This window comes from Lithobates pipiens, unplaced genomic scaffold, assembly GCF_037356315.1.
Source record: "Lithobates pipiens isolate NorthernLeopardFrog02 unplaced genomic scaffold, aLitPip1_a1.2 Scaffold_8, whole genome shotgun sequence".
Lineage (NCBI taxonomy): Eukaryota > Metazoa > Chordata > Amphibia > Anura > Ranidae > Lithobates > Lithobates pipiens.
Window position 1 is genome coordinate 386,850,164 of NW_027507903.1, and position 26,656 is coordinate 386,876,819.

At 46.0% G+C, this 26,656-nt stretch overlaps 1 protein-coding gene across 4 annotated transcripts in view; it reads right to left on the reverse strand.

The window, feature by feature from the left end:
- The window catches only part of SKP1 (S-phase kinase associated protein 1), a 295,730-nt gene that overhangs the window by 246,251 nt on the left and 22,823 nt on the right, over window positions 1–26,656 (reverse strand). For 3 of the 4 annotated variants that reach the window (XM_077473904.1, XM_077473905.1, XM_077473906.1), the window contains exon 2: window positions 12,183–12,279. The exons of the other annotated variant lie outside the window; for it this stretch is intronic. In XM_077473904.1, the coding sequence (XP_077330030.1) occupies window positions 12,183–12,279 (97 nt within the window). The remainder of the gene's footprint in view (window positions 1–12,182; window positions 12,280–26,656) is intronic. 4 annotated transcript variants of the gene reach the window in all.

Genomic DNA, 26,656 nt, shown 5'->3' on the forward strand with positions numbered 1-26,656 from the left:
TTTGGAAAAATCTACCTGATCCCCAGCACCTCAACAAAAGGGCCCTGAGGACTAGATGGGAATCTGCTATGTTTAGTCCCATTATGGAGAGACATCATAGCATTAATCTTTTTCAAGTTTTTAAATGGTCCTGTGGACCTGTAAGCATGGCCGGGGGGGGGGGGGGGGGGACGATAAATCCTCCACTGATGCGGCCATGGTCTGTATTACAGATATAGAATCTAATATATATATATATATATATATATATATATATATATATATATATATATATATATATATATATATATATATATATATATTTTTTTTTTTTTTTTTTTTTTTTTTTTTTTAAGAAAGGCGTCTTGGCATGACCCCCAAAGGGAAAAAAATTAAAGCCAATCTGGGGGCACAGGAAGAGACCAGACACCCCGCCCCCCTTTCTTACCAGAGGGTCTGTTCCGACTGGAGGAGAGGAGGATGAAGGCTTCTGCTGTTTCCAGCGTCAGGGCGGTGAGTGCTCAATATGGTGGCGACACATAGGCATGACAACATTATACATGGAGAAATTCATGAGAAAATCTCCCTTACCTTATCCTCGCAGCAGGGTTTTATTAGAGATAACCCAATCTTCATCCTTCACGGTAGGCTCCGAGACCTTTTAGGAGACATTCAGGAACCTCAGGTTACCCACAATCCTGGACCTGAGACAGCACCTTGCCAGAAAAAAAAAAAAAAAAAAAAAAAAAAAAAAAAAAAAACACACTTTATGGCCTCACTACCAAAAAGTACTGGATCATGAGGCCCGGGTACCATTCTTTTAGCCCATGAAGACATCAGAATGGATCCAGGCAGCATGGCTAGCCCTCATCAAGGATTACTATCCGTGGAGCTCAGCACAGCACATCTTTACTTGTGACCAACACCTTAGACACTGACGAAAAAACGTTGGACTCCCAGTAATGGGAGGCGTTATATAGGGGAGTACACGCCTTAGGGGCGTGCCAGTGTGCGGCACCTATCGGTCCGATATAACCCACATAGTAATCACTATGGCTCTGTGTCGCCTGATGCAAGAAAATCCTATTTTCTCTACAGTTCATTGACAGACACAGCAGCTCTTGACCTTAGGGACGTCACCAAGCAGTGTCAAAGAAACAAGGGGTGGGAACAGCAAACAATAACTCCACCCCTAACAACCAGAGCTCCTCAGCGGAGGAGAGGCAACCCTAAACAGCCACCTGCAAAACCTTGCGGCTGAAGTAGGGCTGCAACTAACGATAATTTCCATAATAGATTAATCGGCCGATTATTTTTTCGATTAATCGGATAAAAAAAACGCACAATGTAAAAATGAATCAATTATCAAATGTTGATCTTTAACCACTTCCCACCCGGCCAATGCATATATACGGCCGGGTGGGAGCCGTCTACTCCTGATAGGACGTTCAGGAACGTCATTCAGGAGTAGCGGGATTGAGCGCGTGCCCGTGCAGCGGCGCGATCCCGATGTGCTCGTGTCACCCGGACACGGCACATCTCAGATCGGCAGGAGGGCTCTGTGATTGGCCCTCCTGATCACATGACGGCCGTGTCCAATCACGGCCGTCATGTGATGTAAACAAACAGCCGGTTGCTAGGCAATCGGCTCTCCTCTCCTCACACGGAAGTCACCGCTGAGGAGAGGAGAGCAGAACGCTGCAGCCGGCTGATGATCAGTGAGTATGGGCTGCTTTTTACAGCTTTTTACTCACTGATCATCAGTGTAGTGTAAACACACAACACACCACACAGTACAAACACAGTCCCCACATATGTCCCCAAAACACACATATCCCCAAATAATAAAAACACATGTCCCTAATAATAAAAACATGTCCCCCACATATGTCCCACTAAAATCACATGTCCCAATGATTATCTGCACACATGTACGTGATCACCTGCACACATATGTACATGATCATTTGCGTACATATGTCCGTGATCACACAAACCAATTATTATACACTTAACGGAATTTTTTTTACCAAAAACATGTAGCAGAATACATTTTGGCTTAAATTTATGACAAAATTTGATTTTATTGGATTTCTTTTCAAATAGAAAATGTTTTTTTTCCAAATTTCCGCTTTTTTGCGCTTATATCGAAAAAAAAAAAAAAACGGAGTCGTGAATAAATAACACCAAAATAAAGCTCTATTTGTGCGAACAAAATGATAACAATTTCATTTGGGTACAGTGTAGCATGACCGCGCAATTGTCACTGAAAGCGCTAGAGCGCTGAAAGCTGAAAATTGGGCTGGGAAGGAAGGGGGTGAAAGTGCCCTGTATTGTAGTGGTTAAATTATACCACGTGATAAATATATATCTGAGTGCACAATGACCAAATAAAAAAGCCAATACTATTAAAAAAAAAAAAAAATATATATAATATATAAATATATACACACACACACACACACACACACACACACTTGTCACAATTGAATATAAATTGTGCAGATATAATAATGCAAATATTAGTCCTCTAACAAGATTTGCACATTGCACAGATTTTACAAAAATCACACCCACTAATTTCATTTAAATTTTTGTATTTTTTACATTTCCTGGGGTTATAAAACAGAGTAGAGTGCCTTTACTACCTGTATTTATAACATTGGTATACTGTTCCAACTTTTTGTTGGAAGCCTGGGGTAGTGGCAGCCCTCTTATATTCACCGTTCCTTTTTGCAGCTTATCCATAGCGCAAACCCCCTTTTTTCTGTTCTGTCCAACTCCGCCCACCCGTCTCCGCCCACTTGAGTCCATACTTTTTCTCTGCTGCTAAAGAAATATCCTGCGCATGCGCTGTTAATAGCATTGAAGTGGCGCATGCACGGTAAAGGGCCGCCATCAGCTGTTTCAGTGACGGAGCCGCCCTGGAAGTGACGGGGTTACAATTTACAACACCGCCGCATGTGCCAAGATGGCCGCCAGCTCCAGAGCTAGGCCGAAGCCACGGCCTTTCCTAAGGCCGCGGCCTTGGACCGCTCCACGGATCGCATGGTGCGGACCAACTGATAATGAAAATCATTGACAACAATCATCGATAATGTCGATTAATCGTTTCAGCCCTAGGCCGAAGCAAGCATCAAACTTAGTGAAAGCGTGAACTGACGACCAGGTCGCCGCCTTATACACCTGAGAAACAGACGCTTGATATCGGGAAGCCCAAGTGGCACCAATTGCCCTGGTAGAATGCGCTGTGACAGGAAAGGGAAGTGCCCGTCCTGTTATGGCATAAGCTGTCTGATCCACCAAGAGATGGTGGCCGATGAGACCACCAGTCACCAATAGTCCGACCTCCAAAAAGGAGCCGTAGCAGATACACCCACAGAGTCTGGACCACGTCCTAGGAATGCAAGGCCATATCTCATCTTTGGGGTCTGACGACCGAAGACATAAGGATGGAAGCACAATGTCCTCATTTAGATGACCTTTGGAAAAAAACGAAGGCTGCGAACGCAGCACCGCCTTATTCTTGTGGAGAATCCAGTAGGGAGACTTGCAAGACAAGGCCACAAACTCAGAAACCCTTTTGGCAGATGTAATGGCCACTAGAAAGACTACTTTCTGAGAGAGTGTTAATAAGGGAATCTCCCTAAAAGGTTTTCAAGCAACGGTTTCTGAAGCACCAGATTCAAATCCCACGGAGGTAGCGTTGGTCGAACTGGAGGGGCCACATGTTGAACCCCCTGAACAAACATACTCACCAATGAATGAGCCGCCAAGGGACGCTGAAAAAAAAACAAAAAACACAAAAAAAAAAAAAACAGCCAAAGCTGATATCGGCCCCTTAATACCAGTTTGATACACACCTCGCTGGAAAAAAAAAAAAAAAAAAAAAAAAAAAAAAAAAAGCCGGATCCTGGAAACTGAATATGTACACGGACGCCACCCCCATCTCCTTACACATGGAGATGTAGGCCTTCCACGTCCTATGATAAATCTTCAGAGATGACTTGAGAAAACCTCAACATAGCGGATATTACCGAATTCGACAGACCTCAGCCCCTTAACACCTGGATTTCAACAGCCACGCCGTAAAAGCAAGCGACGGTAAAGCAGGATGAAGATATTGGACCTTGCGACAGAAGGTCCTCTAGCATCGGCAGTCGCCAAGGAACATTCGCACCAATCATACTATGACAGCGTACCACGGACACCAAGGCCAATCTGGGGCAATCACCGGAATCCCCTCGGCCTCCACTTTGCGAAGGAGACGTGGTAGAAGTTGGGGGGGGGGGGGGGGAGCATAAATCAGCCGAAAATGCCCCCATGTAGCCACCAACACATCTGCCGCATCCACTCAGGGATCCCTTGACCTCGCCACAAACCTCTGTACCTTTGGATTGCGTTGAGAAGCCAGGTGATCCACATCTGGTGTGCCCCACCTTAGGCAAAGGAACCAAAATACTGGATGTAGCAACCATTCCCCTTGGTCCAGCATCTGACGACTTAGGTAGTCCACTTGCCAGTTTTCTACGCCTGGAACATACACGGCCGACAGAGCCAGCACGACTGGGAACCCTTACCTGCCGACCCAGGCGGACGAAAAACACGCTTCTGAGCGGAAAAAGGAGAGCCCTTGCCTACAGTGTGGCTCCTTACCTTTCCTGGACTGTGGGAGTAATGTACTCTTATCCCCATCAGTAGCATTCCTAATATTGTCATCCAGCGAGGCTCGAAATAGCCTTCTCCCTGGAAGGGCACGTCCACCAGTGCTTTCTTAGATGCCTAGTCCACAGACCAGCACTTCAGCCAAATCAGGCGACGTAGCACTACTGCAGATGCCGAGGCTCTAGAGAGCAAGGGGGCCATATCTAAGGCCCTATCACAGACATACTTAAGGCCCTGCACCAACTGGTCTGCCAGCTCCATGCAGACCAGAGAAGCCTGTTACTTCAATTCACGGTGCAACAATTTAGCCCATTCAGTCAGCATCTGCGATACCAGGGCCGTGGCCAACACTGGCCACAATGCTGACCCCACCACGGTAAACATGGACCGGGCAATCGCTTAGGCCCTTCTGTCAGCGGGGTCCCTGCCACCGGAATCGTTGTTACTTTATTTAACCTGGATACCGGGGGGGGGGGGGGGTTGGGGGGTCCAATCATGTCCATTTCTTCAGGAAACTCTTCAAAAAGTGGTAACGCATCGCCATGTCATTTCGTGACTGAAAAGGCTCGCTGTGGGTTTCCCCATTCCTTGTAAATAAACGTAAAATAAGTTAGGCAAGGAAACACCTTAGGTGTGCAGGCCAGCTTGTGAGACCCGAAAGGGACCGACACCTCTGTAGATGTCCCCGCCATATCCTCCATTTTTAGGGTATCCCGCACTGCTGTAATAAGTGCTCCTACAAGCCTTTTCCTGCACTGACCCGGACATGGAGTCATCCTCACTGTTCGAACGGTCCTGGTTTCCGCATCCTCCGATACATCAGAACAGGCGTTTACCCCGCTTGCATCCACATGGCACTTCCATCTTGGCAACAAAATCCTCTAGGACTGCTGACAGAGCATCCATAGGCACTGCAGGTGCCTGGGAACCATTTGCAATCACAGGGATGTCTGGGGAAGACCCACACTCACCTGTCATTTAGTGACCTAAAGCAAGGCACACAAAAGTCCACCCTCCTAGCTGCACAGACTGAGGGGCCCCCTGCAGGACTCTCCACCCTGATCCAGGTACTGCACTGTGCTGCTGCTGCCGCCCTCTGCTCTCCCCTGTGCCATCCACGAGGCAAAACCACCTGAGGCTACTAGAAAATGCCCGCCTCAGCAAAAAACGTCTGAGAGTGCCAAGAAGTTGGCCGCCAAACTAATAGAAAATGGTTTAAGGAAAAACAAAAAACACTGTGGCTACCACAAAATGGCTGCGGAGCGCACGGCGGCCTCCCCAAATGGCTCACACAGCACAGACACCCACCATAGCCCAGAAAAAAGGGGAAGAGGATGAGTGGACCCACAACACAGCCCCTGCCTGGGGATTCAGTAAAATTCTCAGCCGTCCAGAAATTCCCTCATGCTCCGCTCCATCTCGTGAGTCAAGAATAATTTCAGCCAAAAGGCATTCATTCAATTTCCATGGAGCTCTTGGGAGCCTGGATAGAGGGAGATATAATCAAGTTAATCACCATATGCAAGTGATCTGACACACCATGGGGTTTATATATCACTTTTGAGATGGATGGGAGCATGGCAAGGTCAATTCTGGACAGTGCCCCATGCGCTTTGGGAGAGCAAGAGAATTGTTTATCTACAGGGTTTTTATACATCAACTCATCCCACCTCGTTAAGCAGTCTTAGCAATGGAGAATCCCTCGATGTGGCAGAGACCCCCCAAACTTGGGTGTCTGGCCATGGAGGGACTCAGCCAGCAGTTAAAGACCCCCACTACCAGCAGTGGTAGATCCAGTCGGCTCTCCAGGTAAGCCAACAATAACCGGAGCACCGCCACTTAACGGCAGGGGGGGTACATATACACAAGCTAGAATACATTGCACCTTTCCCACCCGACAATGCAAGAAAACAAACCTTCCTCTCAGCGTCTATACAAACATCGAATTCCTGAAAATCCACCGATTCATGTATCATTACACTCATCCCCCTTGATTAGGTGTGAGTGGAATGGTAGGCTCTACCCACCCAAGCATATTTAAGACAACATTAAGTTTCAGTAGTTAAATGCATTTACTGCATACATAAAATCATAGGGTGACACTTTTTCAAACAAGTGGATATCATCATACCCAAGAGAGGAGCCTAGGCCCCTCACATTCCAAGAAATTATTGGCAATTCAGCCTTTGGGAAAAAAAAAAAAAACATAACCTTAAAAAAAGAGGCATCATTTCAGAGCAGTGCCCAAGCAAGTTCTGTAGCAAATCTAGGCCCATAGGGCTGGTTGGGACCAGGGGTCCCTTCCCCTGTGGGTAAAAAGGGGCGAATATCAGCCATTGCAAACTCTTTGGAGAATTTAGGCCTGAGCCAAAGGTCTTTCCTTTCAGTAGCATCAGTTGGTGCAGAACAATAGATCCAGAATGCAGTGTCAAGTAAATGTAGCTTTCGGTGTAAAGTGAAGTATGAAAGTACAAAAAAAACAGGCCATCAACAGGATGAGCCTTTGTAGTGGAACACGAAACAAAAACCAACATGGTGTTTTTAATTTACCTCTCACATGTAGAGAACACACTTGTTCTTGCGTACTTCACAAGATAGCTCACGGTTTGCGTGGTAATATCATGGCTCCCAGCAGCATAAGGCAAGGAAATTCCTCACATGTAAATAGCTTCTCTGTCATAGAAATTTGGACCAGAGGGATTAAAAAAAGTCATAAGGAAAAAAGTAAAAAAAAAAAAAAAAAAATGGGAGCAGGGCTAGTAAAAGCCGGGGGGGGGGGGGGGGGGGGGGGAACAGCTCCATCCAGGAGGTAATAGGCGAGCTTCAACAAAACATTAAAACATTCTGTAAGGCACTTGTGCAGGTCTCCGAGTGCTCTCAGTTGTGGGTGAATCAGGTTAGCCTGTCTCCATCTGTTGCTGTGGCATAAGGCTTATTCACTGCGGTCCAGCCACATGGCTGAGTCTTGAGCCAACTCAAAGAAGTGGGCCTGTCTATTAGTTGTAACTCTTAGCTTGGCGGCATACAGCATGTACCTCTTGAAATCCGAGAATTTGGCCCTGCGGAGAAGTTGGGTTAGAGCGACACTCTTACCCCATTTACCTGAACATTAGCCTTCTCTTGTGCATTCAATACCGCTTCTCTGTAGTGCGTTAACCTGGCCAAACTGGGTCTGGGGGGAGCTCCCCGTTGCGGTGGGTGACCTGGTGTGGTGCTCCACTGTAAAGAATGGGGAGTCATACTATTGGAAACATAGCCTAAGGCTACAGTGCAGCTTTGATCCAACTTTACACTCTGGATCAAAGTTGCATCAAACCATTGCAGGTACCCCTTCAAAAGTTGCAGATTTTCAAAGTTGCATAGATGGGAACGGCTAGTATTAAAATCAATGGGCTGTGACTTGTCATGCGACACTGACAAGTCAGGTTTCCACTATTGCAACCCCAAAGTTGCACAATTTAGAGTGCAACTTATGCCACTGAGTGCAGCTTTGACCCAAATTTACACTCAAGTCACATCAAAGTAGTGCAAGTACCTTTTCAAAGTCGCAAAGATAGGAACGGGTGCCATTGAAATCAATGGTCTGTGACTTGTCAAGCGACTATAGCTGTCCAAAGTCACATGACAAGTCATACAAGTGGAAACAGAGCCCCTAGTGTGGTTGCCTGTACTATGATCATTGTAGACTGAGCCGAGACCCCCAGATCACATCCAGCTACACTGACAGTCCACCCCTCGTGTACAACTATACTGTATATGTGCACTACTCATCAGCACTTGTTAACCTTCATATCATTGAACTGTAATGTGCATTGGGGATTGGCTCACTGGCAGCACGAGTGTTTTAATCTGCCGAGTCCTGTAATTCCACCGCTGGGTGGCCATGCACAGCCCCTCATCTGGGCTGCCACTGCTTGCACATGCAAGTGGAGTCATGAACATGAAGGACTAAGATAGATTTGTCATGGTCATCACCTGGCCTCAATCTCATAATAGGTGTCTCACTGCGATATACCACCTTCCACAGTGGAGCACATCAAAGTCACGGTTCAGATTGTTTAGGGGGCTTGTTTTAATATCAGTGGTCTTCCTTCTGCGCTCCTTTGTTTACTTTAAAAAGTTGTTCTTCCATACCTTTCAAATCAGTCACTCGGGGTATACGTCATGATATAGTTGCAGGTGGATCCTACGTTTACATTCAGGGATAACAACGCATGTCATGTCTGTCTTTTCGCTATGGGGTATGTAGCAAGTTGCCTTACACAGGATCTGTCATGTCTACAGATCCATGCAGGCTGAGGTTTTGTTCCCAAGTGATTGTAGTGCATACTTTTCACCAGTATATCCTACATTTACCTTGTTATATGCCCATTTATACCTACCAGGGTCTATAGGTATTAGGCCCTGAGTGTTCCTTTCCGATTATCTGTCCTTGTGTGCAACAAGTTACTCGGGCTCACTTACTGCATTCACACAGGGGGTTACTTTCACTAGGTTCATGCTCATGCGCTATTCTTGTTGTCTTTTTGTTGCAGAATCTACATTTGTAGTTGGTCACAAAGGGGTGTCGTTTTCACAAAACTATTTCTGGTTATAATCTAACCATGTCTAGTTGATTTATCCACAGATTCAAAACATGTCGCATGCCTCAGAGAGCAACATTTGAAAACCTTTACTGCTCATCACTATTTGAAGTCTACCCGATAGTGGTAGCTGCAGTCACATGGGGACCTGTGGTCTGGTCTCACAGTCCTTCCCCTTACTGATAATTCAGCCACAGCTGAAATTCTTGAAGGAAGATCCAGATCCCTTATGTCCTTTATGCACAGGTTGACGCATTTGGGCCTCATGTACAAATTTAATTTTCAAGGCAAAATTAGTCAGTGGTATCTCATCTTGATTTTCTGCGTTTTTTCTTACAGCATTCAGGTGGGCAAGCCGGTTCCACCTTACTCCCTGCTCACAATGGATTATACGCTCTCAGGGTGCATGCTGCCAAAATGGTGAACTCTGTTATCTAGGAATACTTAAAGCTTATAATACGGCTTGAAAGCATTTTTTGTAGATTCACAACCCTCTATGCCTAGACTAGTGTTTGGGATGTCAAATACATGATGGCTTTCGTTGCCTAGTGCCGTAGCGAATTCTCCCTTTCCCTTTAACGCCATCAAGTTATATTTCTCAGGTATTCAACACTTCAGGATCCTGATAGACTGTCCATTTTTGCGGCTCATCCCATCAAAGCCATGTTGAAGGATATCCAGAAAAGTCAGGGATAGTTACCGTACCGATCACTGGCCAGATGTTCAAAAATCTCAGATTTGTTATCCCTTTCACCTTTTGGCACAGGTCCCAGCCTCGTCTTCAAGGCAACCATCTACTTAGGTTTCTTTGGTTTCCTCAGACCCAGGGAAGTATCTCAAGCAAGCCACAAAGCACCGGTACTACTCAAAGACAGTCTCGCCAGATTTCCTCTATTTTTCTCTGCAACTCCCCAACAACAAAAACAGACAAGTCAGGTTTTTGTGATTAACTATTACAAAAACTAAAAATATCTGGTGTCCAGTTCATTTTTTGGACCAACTCTCCAAGTTCGCAGTGGTTCCCCTCAGAAGCCCATTACCCCCTTTCCCTGCGCAGCCTCTTCTTACTTCCAAACAGTTTATGTCTCACTTCAGAATTGTGTTTGCTAATTTAGCGTTAAATCCGCAGCATATTTCAGGTCATTCTTCCAGGAGTAGGGCAGCATCCTTAGCAACCCTTGTTTGGATGCTGTCTAACATTAAATACTTGGGGCGCTGGAATTCAACCGGCTATAATGGATATATTCCAGATGATGAAGTTATTCAAGTGTTTACTACTCTGCTTGACTAGTTGTACATATATGTTTTCCATACCTACCTTTGTTATTTTTGTCCTCTTACGCACACTGTCCTACATGACCATGGCACACCTCAGGTCGCTGTAGTTAAGAAATACCCACTCATTATCCGGACTCGGTTATTTTTAACTAAAATTATAATTGTAGTCAAACATGTTATACTTTCCTGCTCTGTGCAGTGGTAGAGTGTTGTGCTGGGTGTCCTTATATGCAACCTGAATTGATGTCACTGACCCCATATATGGTTAATATCTGGGGGGGGGGGGCATAGCCTCCTACCTTGACTAAGGTGGTGGTAGGATTATCATATGTAGGCGTTATATTGATCACGGTAGGGTCTGCTATATATCAATTGAAAGATAAGACATTGTGGCTGCTTGAGACACGGGGAAGCAGAATTAGGCATTTCCCTAATCACATCCGATACCAGCTGCAATTAGGCGCCAGTAACTGCTTAAATTGTGTCAGTCTGCAGAGAGGAGTTGTGGTGGATGGTGCTATACGGTTTGGTGTAAGCATATAGAGGAAAGTGCTGCAGACATTTGGCTATGACAGTATACTATAGGACCCTTGTCCTCTGGATGAGATAAATATGTCCACTGTAATTCCTATAGAACCCTGGTGGATCAAAAAACAGAAATAAGGACCAGAAGCTTTTTATGGCATATAGTATAAGCAATTTTGACACGTTTTGATGCAAGCTAGCTGGCAAGTGTCAAATATAACTGTGGGTTGTACTGAATAGGTCTTATAGAAAGCGATTGTTAAAAATATATATTGAGGAAATATGATTAGTGGCCATCTTTAGTCCCAGACAATTGCCTTCCAATTTGAAATACTGCAGGATTCTTGGGACTAATCACCATTATTGCTTGCCATCTGGAATACCATTGAGGTAAATGTGTGATGAATCTCAAAAAGGTATTGATCTAGTATATTGTAGTGCGTTTTTCCTTTTGTCTGACACCATAGGTGGATGCACTGGCTATATAGCTCCCCATTTTGAGTAAAGGGTGATCGTTTGTTTTCCCCTGTTGGGATTAAAATCTTATTCAGTACATATTGTCTTCTGTTCTAGCACAGGTATATTTCCCCTCCACAGTTTTAGACCATCTTGATCCAAGCCAACCCCTTTGGTTTTAATTTGTAAAAAGTGTTAAGATTTTTCAAATTTTTGTGATAAAGATAATATTTATAATTATGTTACAATTGTCCTTCACATGTAAGGGCCGGTTCACACAGCGAGGCGACGCGAGGCGACACGGCTCGCTCCCGCAAGTTGCCCCCGTTCTGTACAATGGAACCGTTCTGAGAGGAGCGACTCGAGTCGCTCCGACTCAGAAAAAAGGTTCCTGTACTACTTTGGGGGCGACTTCGGGGGCGACTTGCATTGACTTCTATACAGAAGTCCTCTGCAAGTCGCGGCGAGGCAAGTCGGAGACGCCTCGCCGCGTGAACCGGCCCTTACGGTAAAGTCCGATCAAACCGCCATATCAAAATGTACTTTTAAAAACATTTGATAAATTATACTTGATGCTTTTCTGTGTTCTAAGGCTTAGCTTAGATGACAAGCATAAAAAAACACAAAAAAATAAAAAAAGGTAAACCCCCCCCCCCCCCCCCCCCAATCCCTAATACATGGCTTGTTGCAACTTACCCTCCAACATTGTTTTAATAGTCACAGACTGTTTCGCTATTTCAACGTCTACCTCAAAAATCTCACCATCAGAACTCTGCAGCTTTATTGAAGGCATCTGAGAAGAGAAGAAAAAAAAAATGCAAAAACACTCAAACAAAATGGAAATCACAAGGGGGGGAATGGGGGGGGGGGGGGGGGGGGGACAGCTTTTGAGGATCTTCAAGCACCACTTTGTTTTCTATAAATTAATGAAAAATAAAAAGATCAAAGTTTTTGGAAAAAAAAAAAATTGGAAATTTCTCTTCATAAATTTAGGCCAAAATGTATCCAAGGCTACATTTCTTCCATAAAAATGATCCAAATCAGTGTATAATTTAGTCTGTGTGAAAGTTAGAGTGTCTATAAACTATGATATAGATCAGGGCACTTAAGGGCCAGATTAAATGTGAATGCACTGTGGGCCGCATTCACCTGCTAACAAAAGAAGATAATAATCCTTACATAGTAAGAACAGTACAGGTTTACCTCACGTTAAGGTGCTTCACCAATACAAAGCCAGTTCACCCCGAGTGAGCATGTGGCTGGGGATTTGGATTTTTTACTGCCTCATCCTGGCACCCAAGGGTGGCCGACATCGGCCCTGCCAGCATGGTCTGGAGATGGGGTTCCTGTCCCCAGGGGAGTTGGGGTCCCCAATAGGCCCCCCATTGTAATGTCCTCTGCCCCATGCACATCACTCCCATAGGGTCCTCTGCATTCCCTCCCCCCAAAAGCAGTGTCCTATTTCCGCGCATTCCCAATAATGCAAGAGGACAGAATAATGCAGAGAATCTCAACGGCAATTTATTCAATCGATTGTGTTCCTTAGTTCCCGCAGGAACACAAGCACGCCGTTACACTCAATCCAGAGTGCTTTAGACCAACTACAGTATCCGGAGGTGTATGGCCCTTGGCATTAAGCTAGCTCCATAACCTATCCATTTGGTCCTCGTCTGCCATCTATGGTCCGCTTAAAGAGGAGAGCCAGTATAAAAAAAAAAAAAAAAAAAAAAAAAAAAAGTCAGCAGCTGCAAACACTGTAGCTGACTTAATAAGCAGACTTACCTGTCCAGGGCGCCCGCGATGACCCGTCCCTCGGCTCTCGGGTCCCGGCGCCGCCATTTTAACCAAGGGAAACAGGCAGTGGAGCCTTGTGGCTTCACTGCCTGTTTCCTACTGCGCATGTAGGAGTCGCGCAGCTCTTTGTGAATGGGGCGCACTGTGTTCTGGGACACAGTTCCCAGAACACACAGCGCCACATTGCCCAGAAGACGCCGCACGGAGGAGAGGAGACAGAAGATCACCGCGGAGGAGGAAGAGGCAGATTAGGACGATGTGCCTAGCAACAGGCATTTCTGGTAAGTTAAAATAAAATAAATTTGATTTTTTTTTCTGATTTTTTTCTAAATTTTAATATATTTTTGTTTTTCAGGGTGGCCCTCCACTTTAAAATGCATGTTTTTTTTCTGATATAGCTCAACATCTAGCCATACCGGCAGTTTTCAGTCCCCTCTTTAGGCGATATAGAAGGCACTGCAAACGGACAGCAACCCCTGAGGAAACCAGACATGGGCGAAACATGTTGGGAAGTTTATCAGCCACTGCTGCATTGTTGAAATTGTAATTTATTGTACTGGTCATCTGTATATCTCCTCCCCCCTTTATTAATGAATTCTTATTTTACTCCTGAAAAAAAAAACATTTTTATACATACTATATTTGATATCCTGACAATTTATTCTTCACTTTTAAAGTCCCAATTCCCTCGTTCTTCCATATTAAATTCTGGGATGTGGTGCTAAGAACCAATTGTGTGTTCGTGGTCATAAAAATCATCTCATTCTAATTTTGGATTTTCACTAGCTGCAAGTCATAGTCAAACATTAAAAATAGTATTTTTACATCACTTACCTGTAAAATCCTTCTCTTTGAGTACATCATGGGACACAGGATAATATTCATTACCTGCTGGGTTATACTATAGCTCCAGGTGAATGGACACTGGCAGACCAAAGGTCTTTAGAGAGGAAGTGATCCCCTATATAACCCCTCCCATACAGGAAGTACTTCAGTTTTGTAGCAATCCCTGAATCCTCAAAAAGAGGGACCTGTGTCCCATGATGTACTCAAAAGCATTTTACAAGTATGAAAAAAAAAAAAAATGACCAGTTACACTTACCGGTAACGTCTTTTCTAGGAAATCTTCCAGGACGGCACACCTGAGAGATGACTGGTCCACCTGACAGGAAACACAATCAACAACAAATTTAAAAGTCCCCACCCCTCCCTCAGACCCTCAGTTATGGTAAAGAAAATCCCACACCAGTGTCAGAGGGAACATTCTGTGAGGAATCAATATACCACACCAATAAAACAAGGGTAGGGAAGTAGGCCTGCCGTCCTGGAAGATTTCCTAGAAAAGACGTTACCGGTAAGTGTAACTGGTCATTTTCTCCAGTCATCTTCCAGGACGGCACACCTGAGAGGATAAGCAAGAAGTTCAGGCCTACCTTTAGGGCGGGACAACCGCTTGTAGGACCTTCCTGCCAAATGCCAAATCCTGAGGGGACAACAGCTCCACTCTGTAGTGCCTCAGAAAAGTTCTATGGCTCGTCCATGTTGCTGCTCTGCAGATCTGGTCGATTGAGGCGCCTGCCCTTTCTGCCCAGGAGGTCGCCAGGGATCTGGTTGAATGCGCCTTAAGGCGGATTGGTACTGGTTTACCTGCCTGCCTATAAGTGATAGATATGGTTTGTCTAACCCATCTAGCTATCGTTGTTTTAGATGCTTGTAGACCCTCTCTCTTCCCTGAGAAGGTGATCAATAAATGACTGGATCTCCTAAAGTCTCTCACCCTTTCTAAATAGACTAGGAGACAACGCCTGACATCTAAGAAATGGAATCTTTCCTCTTCCTTATTCTTGGGATTCTGGCAAAAGGACGGGAGAATAATCTCCTGTATTCTGTGAATTAATGAAGCTACCTTTGGCAAATAAAGAGGATCCTGAGTGAGGATTACCCTATCCTCTAGGATGCGCAAAAACAGCTCTTTAATTGAAAGAGCCTGTATATCACCCACCCTTCTGGCCGTAGTGATAGCCAGGAGGAAGGCCAACTTAAATAAGAGTTTAACAGAAATTTGAGCCACCGGCTCAAAAGGCCCCCTTGTTAGGGCATCTAATACCAGGGACAGGTCCCATGGAGGGCAACTGACCGACCTAACTGGAACTACCCTTTCCCTGGCCGACAAAAATCTTTTTATCAGCGGCTCCTGTCCTAGCTTCCCATCAAAAAACACGGACAGGGCTGCCACCTGGACCTTTAGGGTGCTAACTGCCAAACCCTGGTCCACCCCCTCTTGAAGAAAGTCTAGGATGGTAGGTATCATCTGGAGAGCCCCCTCCTTAGACTGCAGCCAGTGGGAGAAGACTTTCCAGACCTTTGCATACATTTTTCTGGTGACGCCTTTCCTACTGAGGAGAAGAGTATCTATCACGCTTTCCGAACAGCCCCTGTCGCGGAGTATTTCCCTCTCAATAGCCATGCTGTCAGAGAGAGACAACCCGGGTCGGGGTGAAAGATTGGACCCTGACTGAGTAGGTCTCGTTGCACCGGCAGACGCAGCGGGGGAGCTATCAAGAGACTCTGAATGGTGGGAAACCAAACTCTCTTGGGCCACCAGGGTGCTATCAGTATCAGGTCTGTCCTTGAGTAGGTTCATTTCTGTAGGACTCTGGGAAGGAGTACCAATGGGGGAAAGGCATAAGCCAGCCTGAAATCCCACACTTGTACAAGAGCGTCTATCCCTTCTGCTTCTAGATCCTTGTAAAGTGAGAAAAACCTGAGTACCTTCGCATTCCCCCAGGAAGCGAACAAATCTATTTCTGGCTTGCCAAAATGTCTGCACACCAGGAATTTGCTCAATCCCCATTCCCCCTGAAGGATGGGCTGTCTGCTTAGAAAATCTGCTTGCAGATTGAGTGAGCCTTTTATATGAATCGCTGACAGTGAAAGGACCTTCCTTTCTGCTTTCACAAGGATCTGCTGTGCTAACCGTCTTAGTTTGTCCGACCTTGTCCCCCCTTGGTGGTTTAGGTATGCCACCGTGACCAGGTTTGTCTGAGAGGACCTGAACCTCTCTGTCCTGCAGCTCCTCTCGGAAATAGTCTAAGGCTTTGCCTACTGCCAGAAGCTCCCTGAAATTGGAAGATTCCCTGGCTTGGCTGTGGTTCCAGGGCCCCTGGGTATATCGGTCTCCCAGATGAGCCCCCCAACCCCAAGCGCTGGCGTCTGTGGTTAAGACCAAAGGGTTTACCTGAGACCAGGGGCGACCATTCAACAAATTCTGTGGGTCGAGCCACCACCGCAGAGAACGAGATACCTCCTCTGTGATGGGTACTCTGTTCTCTAATGTTTCTCTTTTTCCTCCCCATGAGGCAAGTAGGAAAGTCTGAAGCTCCCGAGAATGGAGTTGTGCCCAGGTTACTGCCGGAATGCAGGCCGTCATGAGACCCAGCAGTCTCATATATCTCAGAGAGGCTTCTCCTCTTTCGAGAAGGGTGACAACCGCATTCTGGACCTTCGTTACCTTCTCTGTTGGTAAGAATACCTTCTGTGCCTGCGAGGCTAACCGGTAGCCTAGGTATAGTTTGGACTGAGATGGAGTCAGTGAGGACTTTTCCCGACTGACCATCCAGCCCAAGGTCTCCAGGGTTTCTAACACGATGTCTGTCTATTACTGCTTGCCTCTGATCCACATTGTAGATCAGCAAGTCGTCCAGGTAGGGTATTAACCCTATCCCTTGCAGATGTAGATATGCTACTACTTCGGCCATCACCTTTGTGAATACCCTTGGACTTGCCGCCAGCCCAAAAGGGAAGAGCTCTGAACTGCCAGTGTTGTACCTTCTGCTGTATGCAAACTGCGAAGCGTAGGTACTTCTGGTGTTCGGGAGCAATGGGTACGTGTAGATAAGCGTCTTTAAGGTCCAGGGTGACCATAAAGACTCCTCTCTGAAGATGTTTTCTTACTGAGTAAATACTCTCCATCCTGAACTTCTTGTGAAGTAAGTAACGGTTGAGTCTTCTCAAATTTATTATCAACCGAAACTTGCCTGAGGGTTTTGGAACCACAAATACGTGTGAGTAAAAACCCTGGGCTAGCTGACTGGTTGGTACTGGAGCAATAACCCCTTGCTCTGCTAGCTCCTTTAGATTTCTTAGTAACCCTTTTGCCTTGGTTGGGTCCCTGGGAGGAAAAGTAATCAGAAACTCCTGTGGGGGATGACTCTGAAATTCCAGTCTGTACCCCACTTCTAAGAGATTTAAAATATATGGACTCTGCGTAATCCTTTCCCACTGGGGAAGGAAGTCGCTGAGTCTTGCGCCTACCTTTACGGTGGCGTCATTTGCCTTCTTTCTGAGAGGCTCCGGAACTGGAGAAAAGAATTGCACTTTTTTCTTTTCCTTTTCCCAAGTTCCACTTCTTCCTCTGTTCAGCTTTCCCCTTATGATGGGTCTTTGAGTAGGGGCCTCGAAAAAAATTCTTACCCCTTTCCCTCTTGGGCCTCACCGGGAACTTCTTTCCCTTTTCAGTAGATCGGGACAAAACCTGATCTAGGCCTGAGCCAAACAGCAGGGAACCCTCAAAGGGAATGCCGCATAAGCGAGACTTGGAAGTAAAATCTCCATCCCAGGTCTTTACCCATAGGGCCCTCCTGGTGGAGTTCAAAAGTGCTGCTGCCTTAGCTGTGGTCCTAACAGTCTCCACCGCTGCATCTGCCACATATGCTACCGCTCGACTGATTACCTCCAGCGAGTCTACGATTTCTTTAGTCTCCCTACTGCGGGAAACGTGATCCATTAATTTGCCAAGCCAGGTGTCTGCATTCCTGGCTACACAGGCGGAAGCTAGAGCCGGCGCCATTGCTGCCGCATTCACCTCCCAGGCTCTTTTGAGTAAAGTCTCCGACTTTCTATCCATCTGATCCTGGATATTTCCAGAATCTTCAAAGGATAAATCGGACCTATTTAGATACCTGCACTAAGGCTGCATCCAAGCGAGGAGTTTTAAAAAATTTCTCCTCCTCCTCATCTTTAAAAGGGACACCTTCTTTTCCAAGCTTTCAGTTTGAGAAGCTTGCGTTCAGGTTCCTTCCATTCTCTGAGGATTATCTCCTTCAGAGACTGGTGGATGGGAAAGGTTCTAGTCTGCAACCTTCCTAGACCTCTATATACTCTGTCCTGTGCTGAGACTTGAGCAGAGGGAACCTGGATATCTTCTGAGGTGTAAATGGCTTTTAATAACCCTTCCATGTCCTCACTCGAGAACAAAAGTCCCCCCAAGTTTAGCCTCCCCTTGGCTATCTTGGTCTGAATCTTCCTCCCCAGAACTAAAATCTGGGACCTGACCTTCCTCCACCTCAGACAATAGGGAGACCTGGCCCTGGGAACTTTCCGCATAAGATGTGGAAAGATTTTCTTGTAACTGAGGAGTCTCTAACTCTGATGGTCCCTCCTCCAAACCCTTCAGTAGGGTAGATTGAAAAGATTGAAGGGTGGCCAACATTTCTGCTTGTAAGGCCCTACATTCCTTCACGACCTGGGCGGTCTCCTTGCCTGCGAGTTTAATGATACATCTATCGCAGAAAGGTCTGGTGTGGTCTTGTGCTAACTTAGAATTACAATACCCACAACGCCTGGACTTTGAAGTAGCCTTTCCCTTAGACCTAGCAGCTGACCCCTGGGCAGAGCCTTGGGTCCCTGGGAATAGTCAAAAACAAATAGACAATTAGCTACACATGTCCTAAAGGGGCACAGGAGGTCTCCCCAGAGTACCCTGCCCCTAAACACAGCTGGATCACTCACCCCCTGTGGCGACCTCAACGGCTGTCTGCTCAGACGGACCTTCCACTTCCATGGCGATTTACTGCCCTGCAGGATCGCTGGACCAAGGTACAATCTTGAGCGCCCCCCTTGTTCGTCTTATAGATGCTGCCAACACAAAAGCGTTTCACCAGAAAAGAAGACTGGGTGCTTCACGCCGCACCCGCTCTGTTTAAATAGCGCGCCGATCGGCGCCATCTTTAGGAGGTCCGTCGTCCGGAAATGACGTAGGCCTCTTCCGGTCCTGCGCCATGAGGCTGGAACGCACGCCGGTGCGTCCAGCCGCCCCAGAACCACCAGGCTTCCGGAACTCGATACCCGGAAGTGACGCCTTTGAACTTCCGGACATGCGCCGTAGTGCTGGAACGCACGCCATCCGCGTTCCGCACTCCGGAAGAAAGCAGTTCACCTCACTCCAGCAACGAACCCTGTTCAAGGTAGGCAAAAGGCATGAAAGGGGAATAGCACTTCTGGGACAACTCCCCTGTCCCCTGAGGCTGTAACAAGGCTCCCTAAAGAGGCCTTGAGTGAGGGCCATCTCCCCCAAGTATTCCCTGGGGGTTACAAGGGAGCATCACAGACCCTGTCTGCTAAGTCCCAGGAAGATGAACCTCACAAGGAGAAAACGGGGTCCCAGACCCCACAACAAAAAATTAAAAAGAAACTTGGTTTCGCTGCCATCCTGTGGGAAACACAATCAAGAACTGAGGGTCTGAGGGAGGGGTGGGGACTTTTAAATTTGTTGTTGATTGTGTTTCCTGTCAGGTGGACCAGTCATCTCTCAGGTGTGCCGTCCTGGAAGATGACTGGAGAAAAATCCTATTTTTTTTCATACATCATGGGACACAGAGTTAGGCTAATATTCATTACCTGCTGGGACATGTCAGAGCAATAGCCTTGAGGAGAGGGAGACAACCTGCCAAACAATAGCCATCAGGCCAAAAGCCGAATTCTCGGCTGCTTGAAAATCCACTTGATAAAATTTTGTCAACGTATGCACTAAAGACCGGGTAGCAGACTTACAAATCTGAGCCACAGATACCAGATAGAGAAAAAGCCCAGGGAGGTTCCTATACCCCTGGTAGAATGAGCTCTCACCCTAAAAAGGGAGGAGCTTTACATTTCAGATTGTAGGCCTGAATGACCAATTGACAGACCCAGTTGGCAATGGAAGCTGCCTGCCCCTTCTTGGGTCCTTTTGGTAAAACAAAAAATAAGTCTGATTCTCGGATCTCCGCAGATCTAGACAAAAAAAAAAAAAATAATGTCCTCATTTAAATGAAAAGGCCGGCAACACTTTGGCAAAAAGGATGGAACAGGTAGTAACACGATCCTGTCGCGGTGAAGCATCAAGTACGGTTCCCTGCATGAAAGGGCCCACTCTGACACCCTTCTAGCCGAGGTGATAGCCATCCATCAGGAAGGCTAGCTTGGGTGACAGCAAGTCTAATGGAACTTCCTTGATAGGTTCAAATGGTTGTTTCTGTAACAGACAGCACCAAGTTCAAGTCCCAAGGACACAGTAGGTGACCTAATGAGGGGAGGGGGGGGGGAGGCAAGCAAGTTGCCCCCTGCATAAAAGGTTCAGACCAGTGAATGGGAGGCTAAAGGCCTTTGGAAGAATACCGATAGGGCCGAAACTTGACCACAGATTGTACTCAAAGCCAATTTGATTTCCACAGCTGACTGTAGAAAAGATAATTCTTTCCGAGGATGCCATTTTTGGCTAAACACCAAGCAATACAAGTCTTCCAGACCTTTTGATAGATCTTCCTAGTGACAGCTTTTCTAGCATTCACTAGGGTAGACATCACTGATGCCGAGATGCCACAGTCCTTTAAACACCCTGGCTTCAATAGCCATGACATCAAAATTTAGAGACTGTAAATTGGGGTGGAATATAGGACCGCAAGACAGATTGGGAGCTGTATAATCGAGAGCAAAAAATTTACTCAAACAGTGATGATGAGATAAAATGGTGAATACTGCAAAATAAAAATAAAGTATCAATGTGCTCAGACAGTGACAATGTAAATAGCAGCAGTATATATGCAATGCTTATCCCAGATCAGAAATCAGTGTATATAAATATACAAGCATAAACTGTATAGGGGATAACCCATGATGATATTAACCACCTCGCGCCCGCCCTATAGCCGATTTACGGCCTTAGAGCAGGCGCATTCCTGCAATGGCCGTCCCTGGACGACCTGTTTACTTCCACAATGCGCGCATCGCGGAAGTTCTGTGTTCGCCGTGTCCCCCGGGGACAGGCAAACACAGATCGCTGTAAACGGCCAATCACAGTGGCCGTTTACAGCGTGATCGGCGTGTCCAATGGGAGACGATCTCATATGTAAACATATGAGATCATCTCTCAGCGCCGCTCTCCCTCCTCACACTGTGTGAGAGGGGAGAGATGAACGGCTGCAGTAGCCGTCAGTGCACAGAGGAAAAAAAAAAAAATAAATAAAAAAGTGTAAAAAAAAAAAAAGTGCAATCCTGCCCCAGTGCCATACACCCCACCCCGGTGCCACGCGTCATTGTCCTGGTATTTCAAAAGTGTAATAAGAAGTAGTCAACAAGTTAGATGTGTAATGTATGCTCCTAGAACATGTGATGGCACTCCCTGCATGTTGGGCCTCTCTATGTGGCCAGGCTGTGAAAAAGTCACACACATGTGGTATTGTAATACTCAGGAGGAGTAGCAGAATTTTTTGGGGGGTGTCATTTGTGGTATACACATGCCATGTGAGAGAAATAACCTATTACAATGACAATTTTGTGGAGAAAAAAAAAAAAAAAAAAAATGAAAAATCTTAATTTTGCAAAGAATTATGGGAAAAAAATGAAACCTCAAAAAGCTCACTATGCCTCTTACTAAATACCTTGGAATGTCTACTTTCCAAAAAGGGGTCATTTGGGGGGTATTAGTGATTCTAGCACTTCAAGCCTGTATGATACATTGCTGTATGGTATTTGTATCCAACTTATCTGGTAAGAGTGTTTTTCCTCTCTGATTTCCACCTGTGAAGCTACCGAGATTGATTCAAGATTCACTCCGACTAAAATTTTGGGCGATTGAGTGACTGATCACTTGCTTGTAGGGGGTGCAACGGATCAAAAAAACTCACAGATCGGATCGTTCCTCGGATCAGAGTCACGGATTGGATAATTTTTTTTTTTTCCACCACCATATAGTCCTCACTGTAATATTGGCTGAGCATAGCTGGGTATCGCCGAGTACAGCTGGGTATTTCCAGGTATGGACAGAGTATTGCCAGGGTATTGGAAGAGTATGGAGGGATGGCTGTGACTGCACTTGTCACAGAGCTGCCATCCGATCTCTCCCCTCCACTGTACAGATCTGTACACAGAGGGGAGAGAGGAACCTTTGTTTACAAGTGATCGCTCCGGCGGGTGTTCCTAAGGCCGAGACCAGAGCGCTCCGCGGATCGCGGCATGTGCCGATCCGAATGGGATGACCCGTTCGGATCAGTGATGATCCGTTGCACCCCTACTTGATTGGACTATTCATTGTGTGGGACTTTTTATTTTAATATCGTGGGCTATCCCCTATACAGTTTAGGCATTTGTATACACCGATTTCTGATCTGGGATAAGCATTGCATATTTACACATTGTCACTGTCTGAGCACATTGATACTTCATTATTTTTTTGCAGTAGTCACCATTTTATCATATCATCATCACTGTTTGAGTACATTGATATATTGTTTGCAGTAATTAGTGCTACACTTTTTCCTCTTGAATTTTTGACCTTTGAGTGTGTGCTGCTTTTTTCTGATATACTTCTTTGGGTTTAGCGCAGTTTTTTTTATTTTTGTATTGAGCCATATAAAATCGGTCATGGCCCGTCTATTGTCAGTCTCACAATCTCTGGGAACCAGGGCCTTTCCGAGTCAGGCTGGTGGCACCAGAATGAATGGAACTCCCTCTCTGAATCCTGCGCAACAAAATGTGGAAGGACAATGATGGGAGGGAAGGCATGAACCAGGGATTACTGGTTCTATGGAACTACCAGAGCATCTGCTCCAATTGCCAGAGTATCTCTTCTTGTTCGGGACACAAACTGCTGTAGCTTGTTGAAACCTGAATGCCAGTAGGTCAACCTCTGGACAGCCAACATTGGCAAATTTCCAGGAACACCCCTGGGTGTAGGGACCCTTCCCCCAGGCAGATCTGCTGACGGCTGGGATAATCAGCCTTCCAGTTCTCTACTCCCGGGATATGAACTGCCGATAGAATCGCCACATGTCCCTCTGCCCGGCCTTCAGAGCTGAATGACTCCTGGTACCTGCCTTGGGGGATTATATATGCCACTGCAGTGGCATTGTCAGACTGAACCCTAATAGGGTAGTCTTGAAACTCCACCGTCCAGGACTGTAGGGCCAGTCTTAAAGCCCATACTTCCAGGAAGTTGATGTGCAGGATCTGTTCTGTCCTTCACCATTTCCCCTGAGCTGTGAGCCCTTCTAGGGTCACTCTTCAGCCTGAGAGACTGGCATCTGCAGTCAGTACTCTCCAAGGGAAGGAAAGAAGGATCTTCCCTTTCGTAGGTTATGATCCTGGAACCACCAATTTAGGCTTAAGCGTGCCGGAGGAGATCACGTTGGATAATACATGGCTTGTCCTCTCCTGTTCCAAGCCAACAAGATGTATTGTTACATAGTCAGGTTGGGGAAAAAAATAAAAATAAAATAAAAAAAACCACACATAAGTCCATCCAGTTCAACCACACAAAAAAATAAATAAAAAAAATAATAATTTATTAATATCATACAATCCCATATACCCAAGTCTATACCCACAGTTGATCCAGAGGAAGGCAAAAAACCCCAGCAGAGCATGATCCAATTTGCTAAAGCAAGGGAAAAAATTATTTCCTGATCCCGAGAGGCAATCGGAATTTCTCCGGATCAACTTTACCTATAAATGTTAGTACCCAGTTATATTATGATCATTTAGGAAATAATCCAGGCCCCTCTTAAAGAAATCCACTGAGCTGGCCAGAACCACCTCTGCAGGGAGTCTATTCCACATTTTCACAGCTCTTACTGTGAAGAAACCATTCCATACTTGTAGATGAAATCTCTTTTCCTCTAGATGTAAAGAGTGCCCCATTGTCCTCTTTTTGACTGTAAAGTGAATAATTGACACAAAATTCACTATATGGACCCCTTATATTATCTGTACATGTTGATCATATCCCACCTTAACCACTTGAGATCCGCGCTATAGTCAAATGACGGCTACAGCGCGGATCTCAATTTCCGGGACTACGTCTATTGACATCGTCCCCTTTAAGAGCTCCCCGCGCGCTCCCGGGAGCGCGCAACGGGAAAAATCTGTGTAGGCCGTGTCCCCTGGACACAGCCAATCACAGATCGCTGTAAACGGCAAATCACAGCGGCCGTTTACAGCGCGATCGCCGCCTCCAATGGGTGATGATCTTAAATGTAAACAAATGAGATCATCACCCATTGCCGAATGTGTCTCCTCACACAGCGATAGCGTGTGAGGAGACAGAGTGAGTGTTCTCTAGTACTGTAAACGTGCCAGTGCCAATATAAACCCCGCCAGTGCCCACCTGTGCACCGCCCGTGCCGCCTCAGCAGTGCCCATCCGTGCAATAAATCAGCGCCCATCTGTGCCACCTCAAAAGCGCCCATCAGTGCTACCATGGCCAAACGTGTCTTTTCCGCTGAGGAGGCGAACCAAATTATTTCCACGGCCGACGAGAGCAACGGGGAGCTCTCTTCAGATTCCTTTTCGGATTCGGATTCTGAAGCCGACGTAAATTATGAGCCAGTCCTCAGCAGTGAAACACTGACTGAATCCGAGGAGGAAGATATCCGGCCCATCAAGCGAAGGCGTTCTAGTGAGGCAGTGCCGTCCACCAGCACCGCAGTGCCCCAGCAAGAAAGGCCAAGTACCAGTGGGGTGTCATCTCAGCCCCAAAGAGTTAGGAGCCATGCTGACCTTCCCTATTCCCTTCAGAACCCCTTGTGGCTTCCTCCTAATTCAGGAGAGGCCAATGTTCCCCCTTTCACCGCCCAGCCAGGAGTCCAGGTGGACACGGAGAATTTTAGCCCTATAGATTTTTTTTAATTTAATTTTTACGGAGGACATGTTGGCGTCAATTGTGGCCCAGTGCAACCTGTATGCACAACAATTTATATTTCAAAATCCGACCTCCTATTATGCCCGTCCCTACGAATGGAGAGACCTAACGGTGGAGGAGTTCAAGCTTTTTTTAGGCCTCACATTTAATATGGGACTCAACAAAAAAAAAAAAAAAAAATCAATTACGTACCTACTGGTCAACCCACCCCCTCCACCACTCACCGCTCTTCTCCGCGGTAATGCCCAGAACCAGATATCAGATCATTCCTGAGGTTCTTACATTTCAGTGACAATTCCCAGTGCCTTCCACGAAATGATCCAAATTATGACCGCCTTTACAAAATTCGACCAATACTAAATAATTTTTCAGAAATATTCCCCAAATTGTTTACCCCGGACCAACACGTGTGGATGAGTCCCTTATTAAATTTAGTGGCAGGCTTAGAATGAAGCAATTTATGCCCAGCAAAAGGGCCCGCTATGGGGTGAAGGTCTACAAATTATGTGACCGAGCCACAGGGTACACATATTCATTCACGGTGTACAAAAGGGAAGGACACCCAGCTATAGCCCCCTAATTGTCCGGACTACTTGGGATCCCGCGGAAAAATTGTTTGGGACCTCATATACCCCCTACTGGATAAAGGCTACCACCTCTATGTAGATAACTTCTACACATCTCTGCCCCTGTTCCACAACCTTCACCGGAAGAAGACGCCAGCATGTAGCACTGTAAAAAAGAATCGGAAGGGCTTTCCTCAAAGTCTGGTGAACAAGAAGCTGCGGAAAGGAGAAACCGCAAGTCTAAGAAACAAGGAGGTTCTGGCAGTGAAGTGGAGGGACAGAAGGGATGTATACATGTTATCTTCTATCCACAACGATACCTTCGTGGAAATCCCCAGAAGGAATGGCCCCGTAAAGAAACCCAAATGCATTTCCGAATATAATTTGTTCATGGGAAGAGTCGACTTCAACGACCAAATGATGGAACCATATCTGGTCACAAGACGGACATACCATTGGTACAAAAAAGTAGCAATTAATTTTTTTCAATTGGCCATTTATAATTCATATGTAATTTACCGCAACACCACCCAAAACCCCAAATGTTTCTTTGGCTACCAGGAGGAAGTTTTCACTGCCCTTATTTTCCCAAACGGCCCCCCAGAAAATATCAGATCAGACGTTGTTAGTCGACTCTCCGAGCGCCACTTTCCGGATAAAATCCCCCCCAAACCAACAGGCAAAAGACGCCAAAAAAGATGTAAGGTGTGTACCAGAGCAGGAGTCAGAAGAGACACATCTTATTATTGTGCACAATGTCCTTTCCAACCAGGCCTCTGTATAGGCGACTGTTTTCGGCGTTACCATACTTCAATAAATTTTTAGTGAAATATGGTAAACAATCCTCAGTTCCTGCC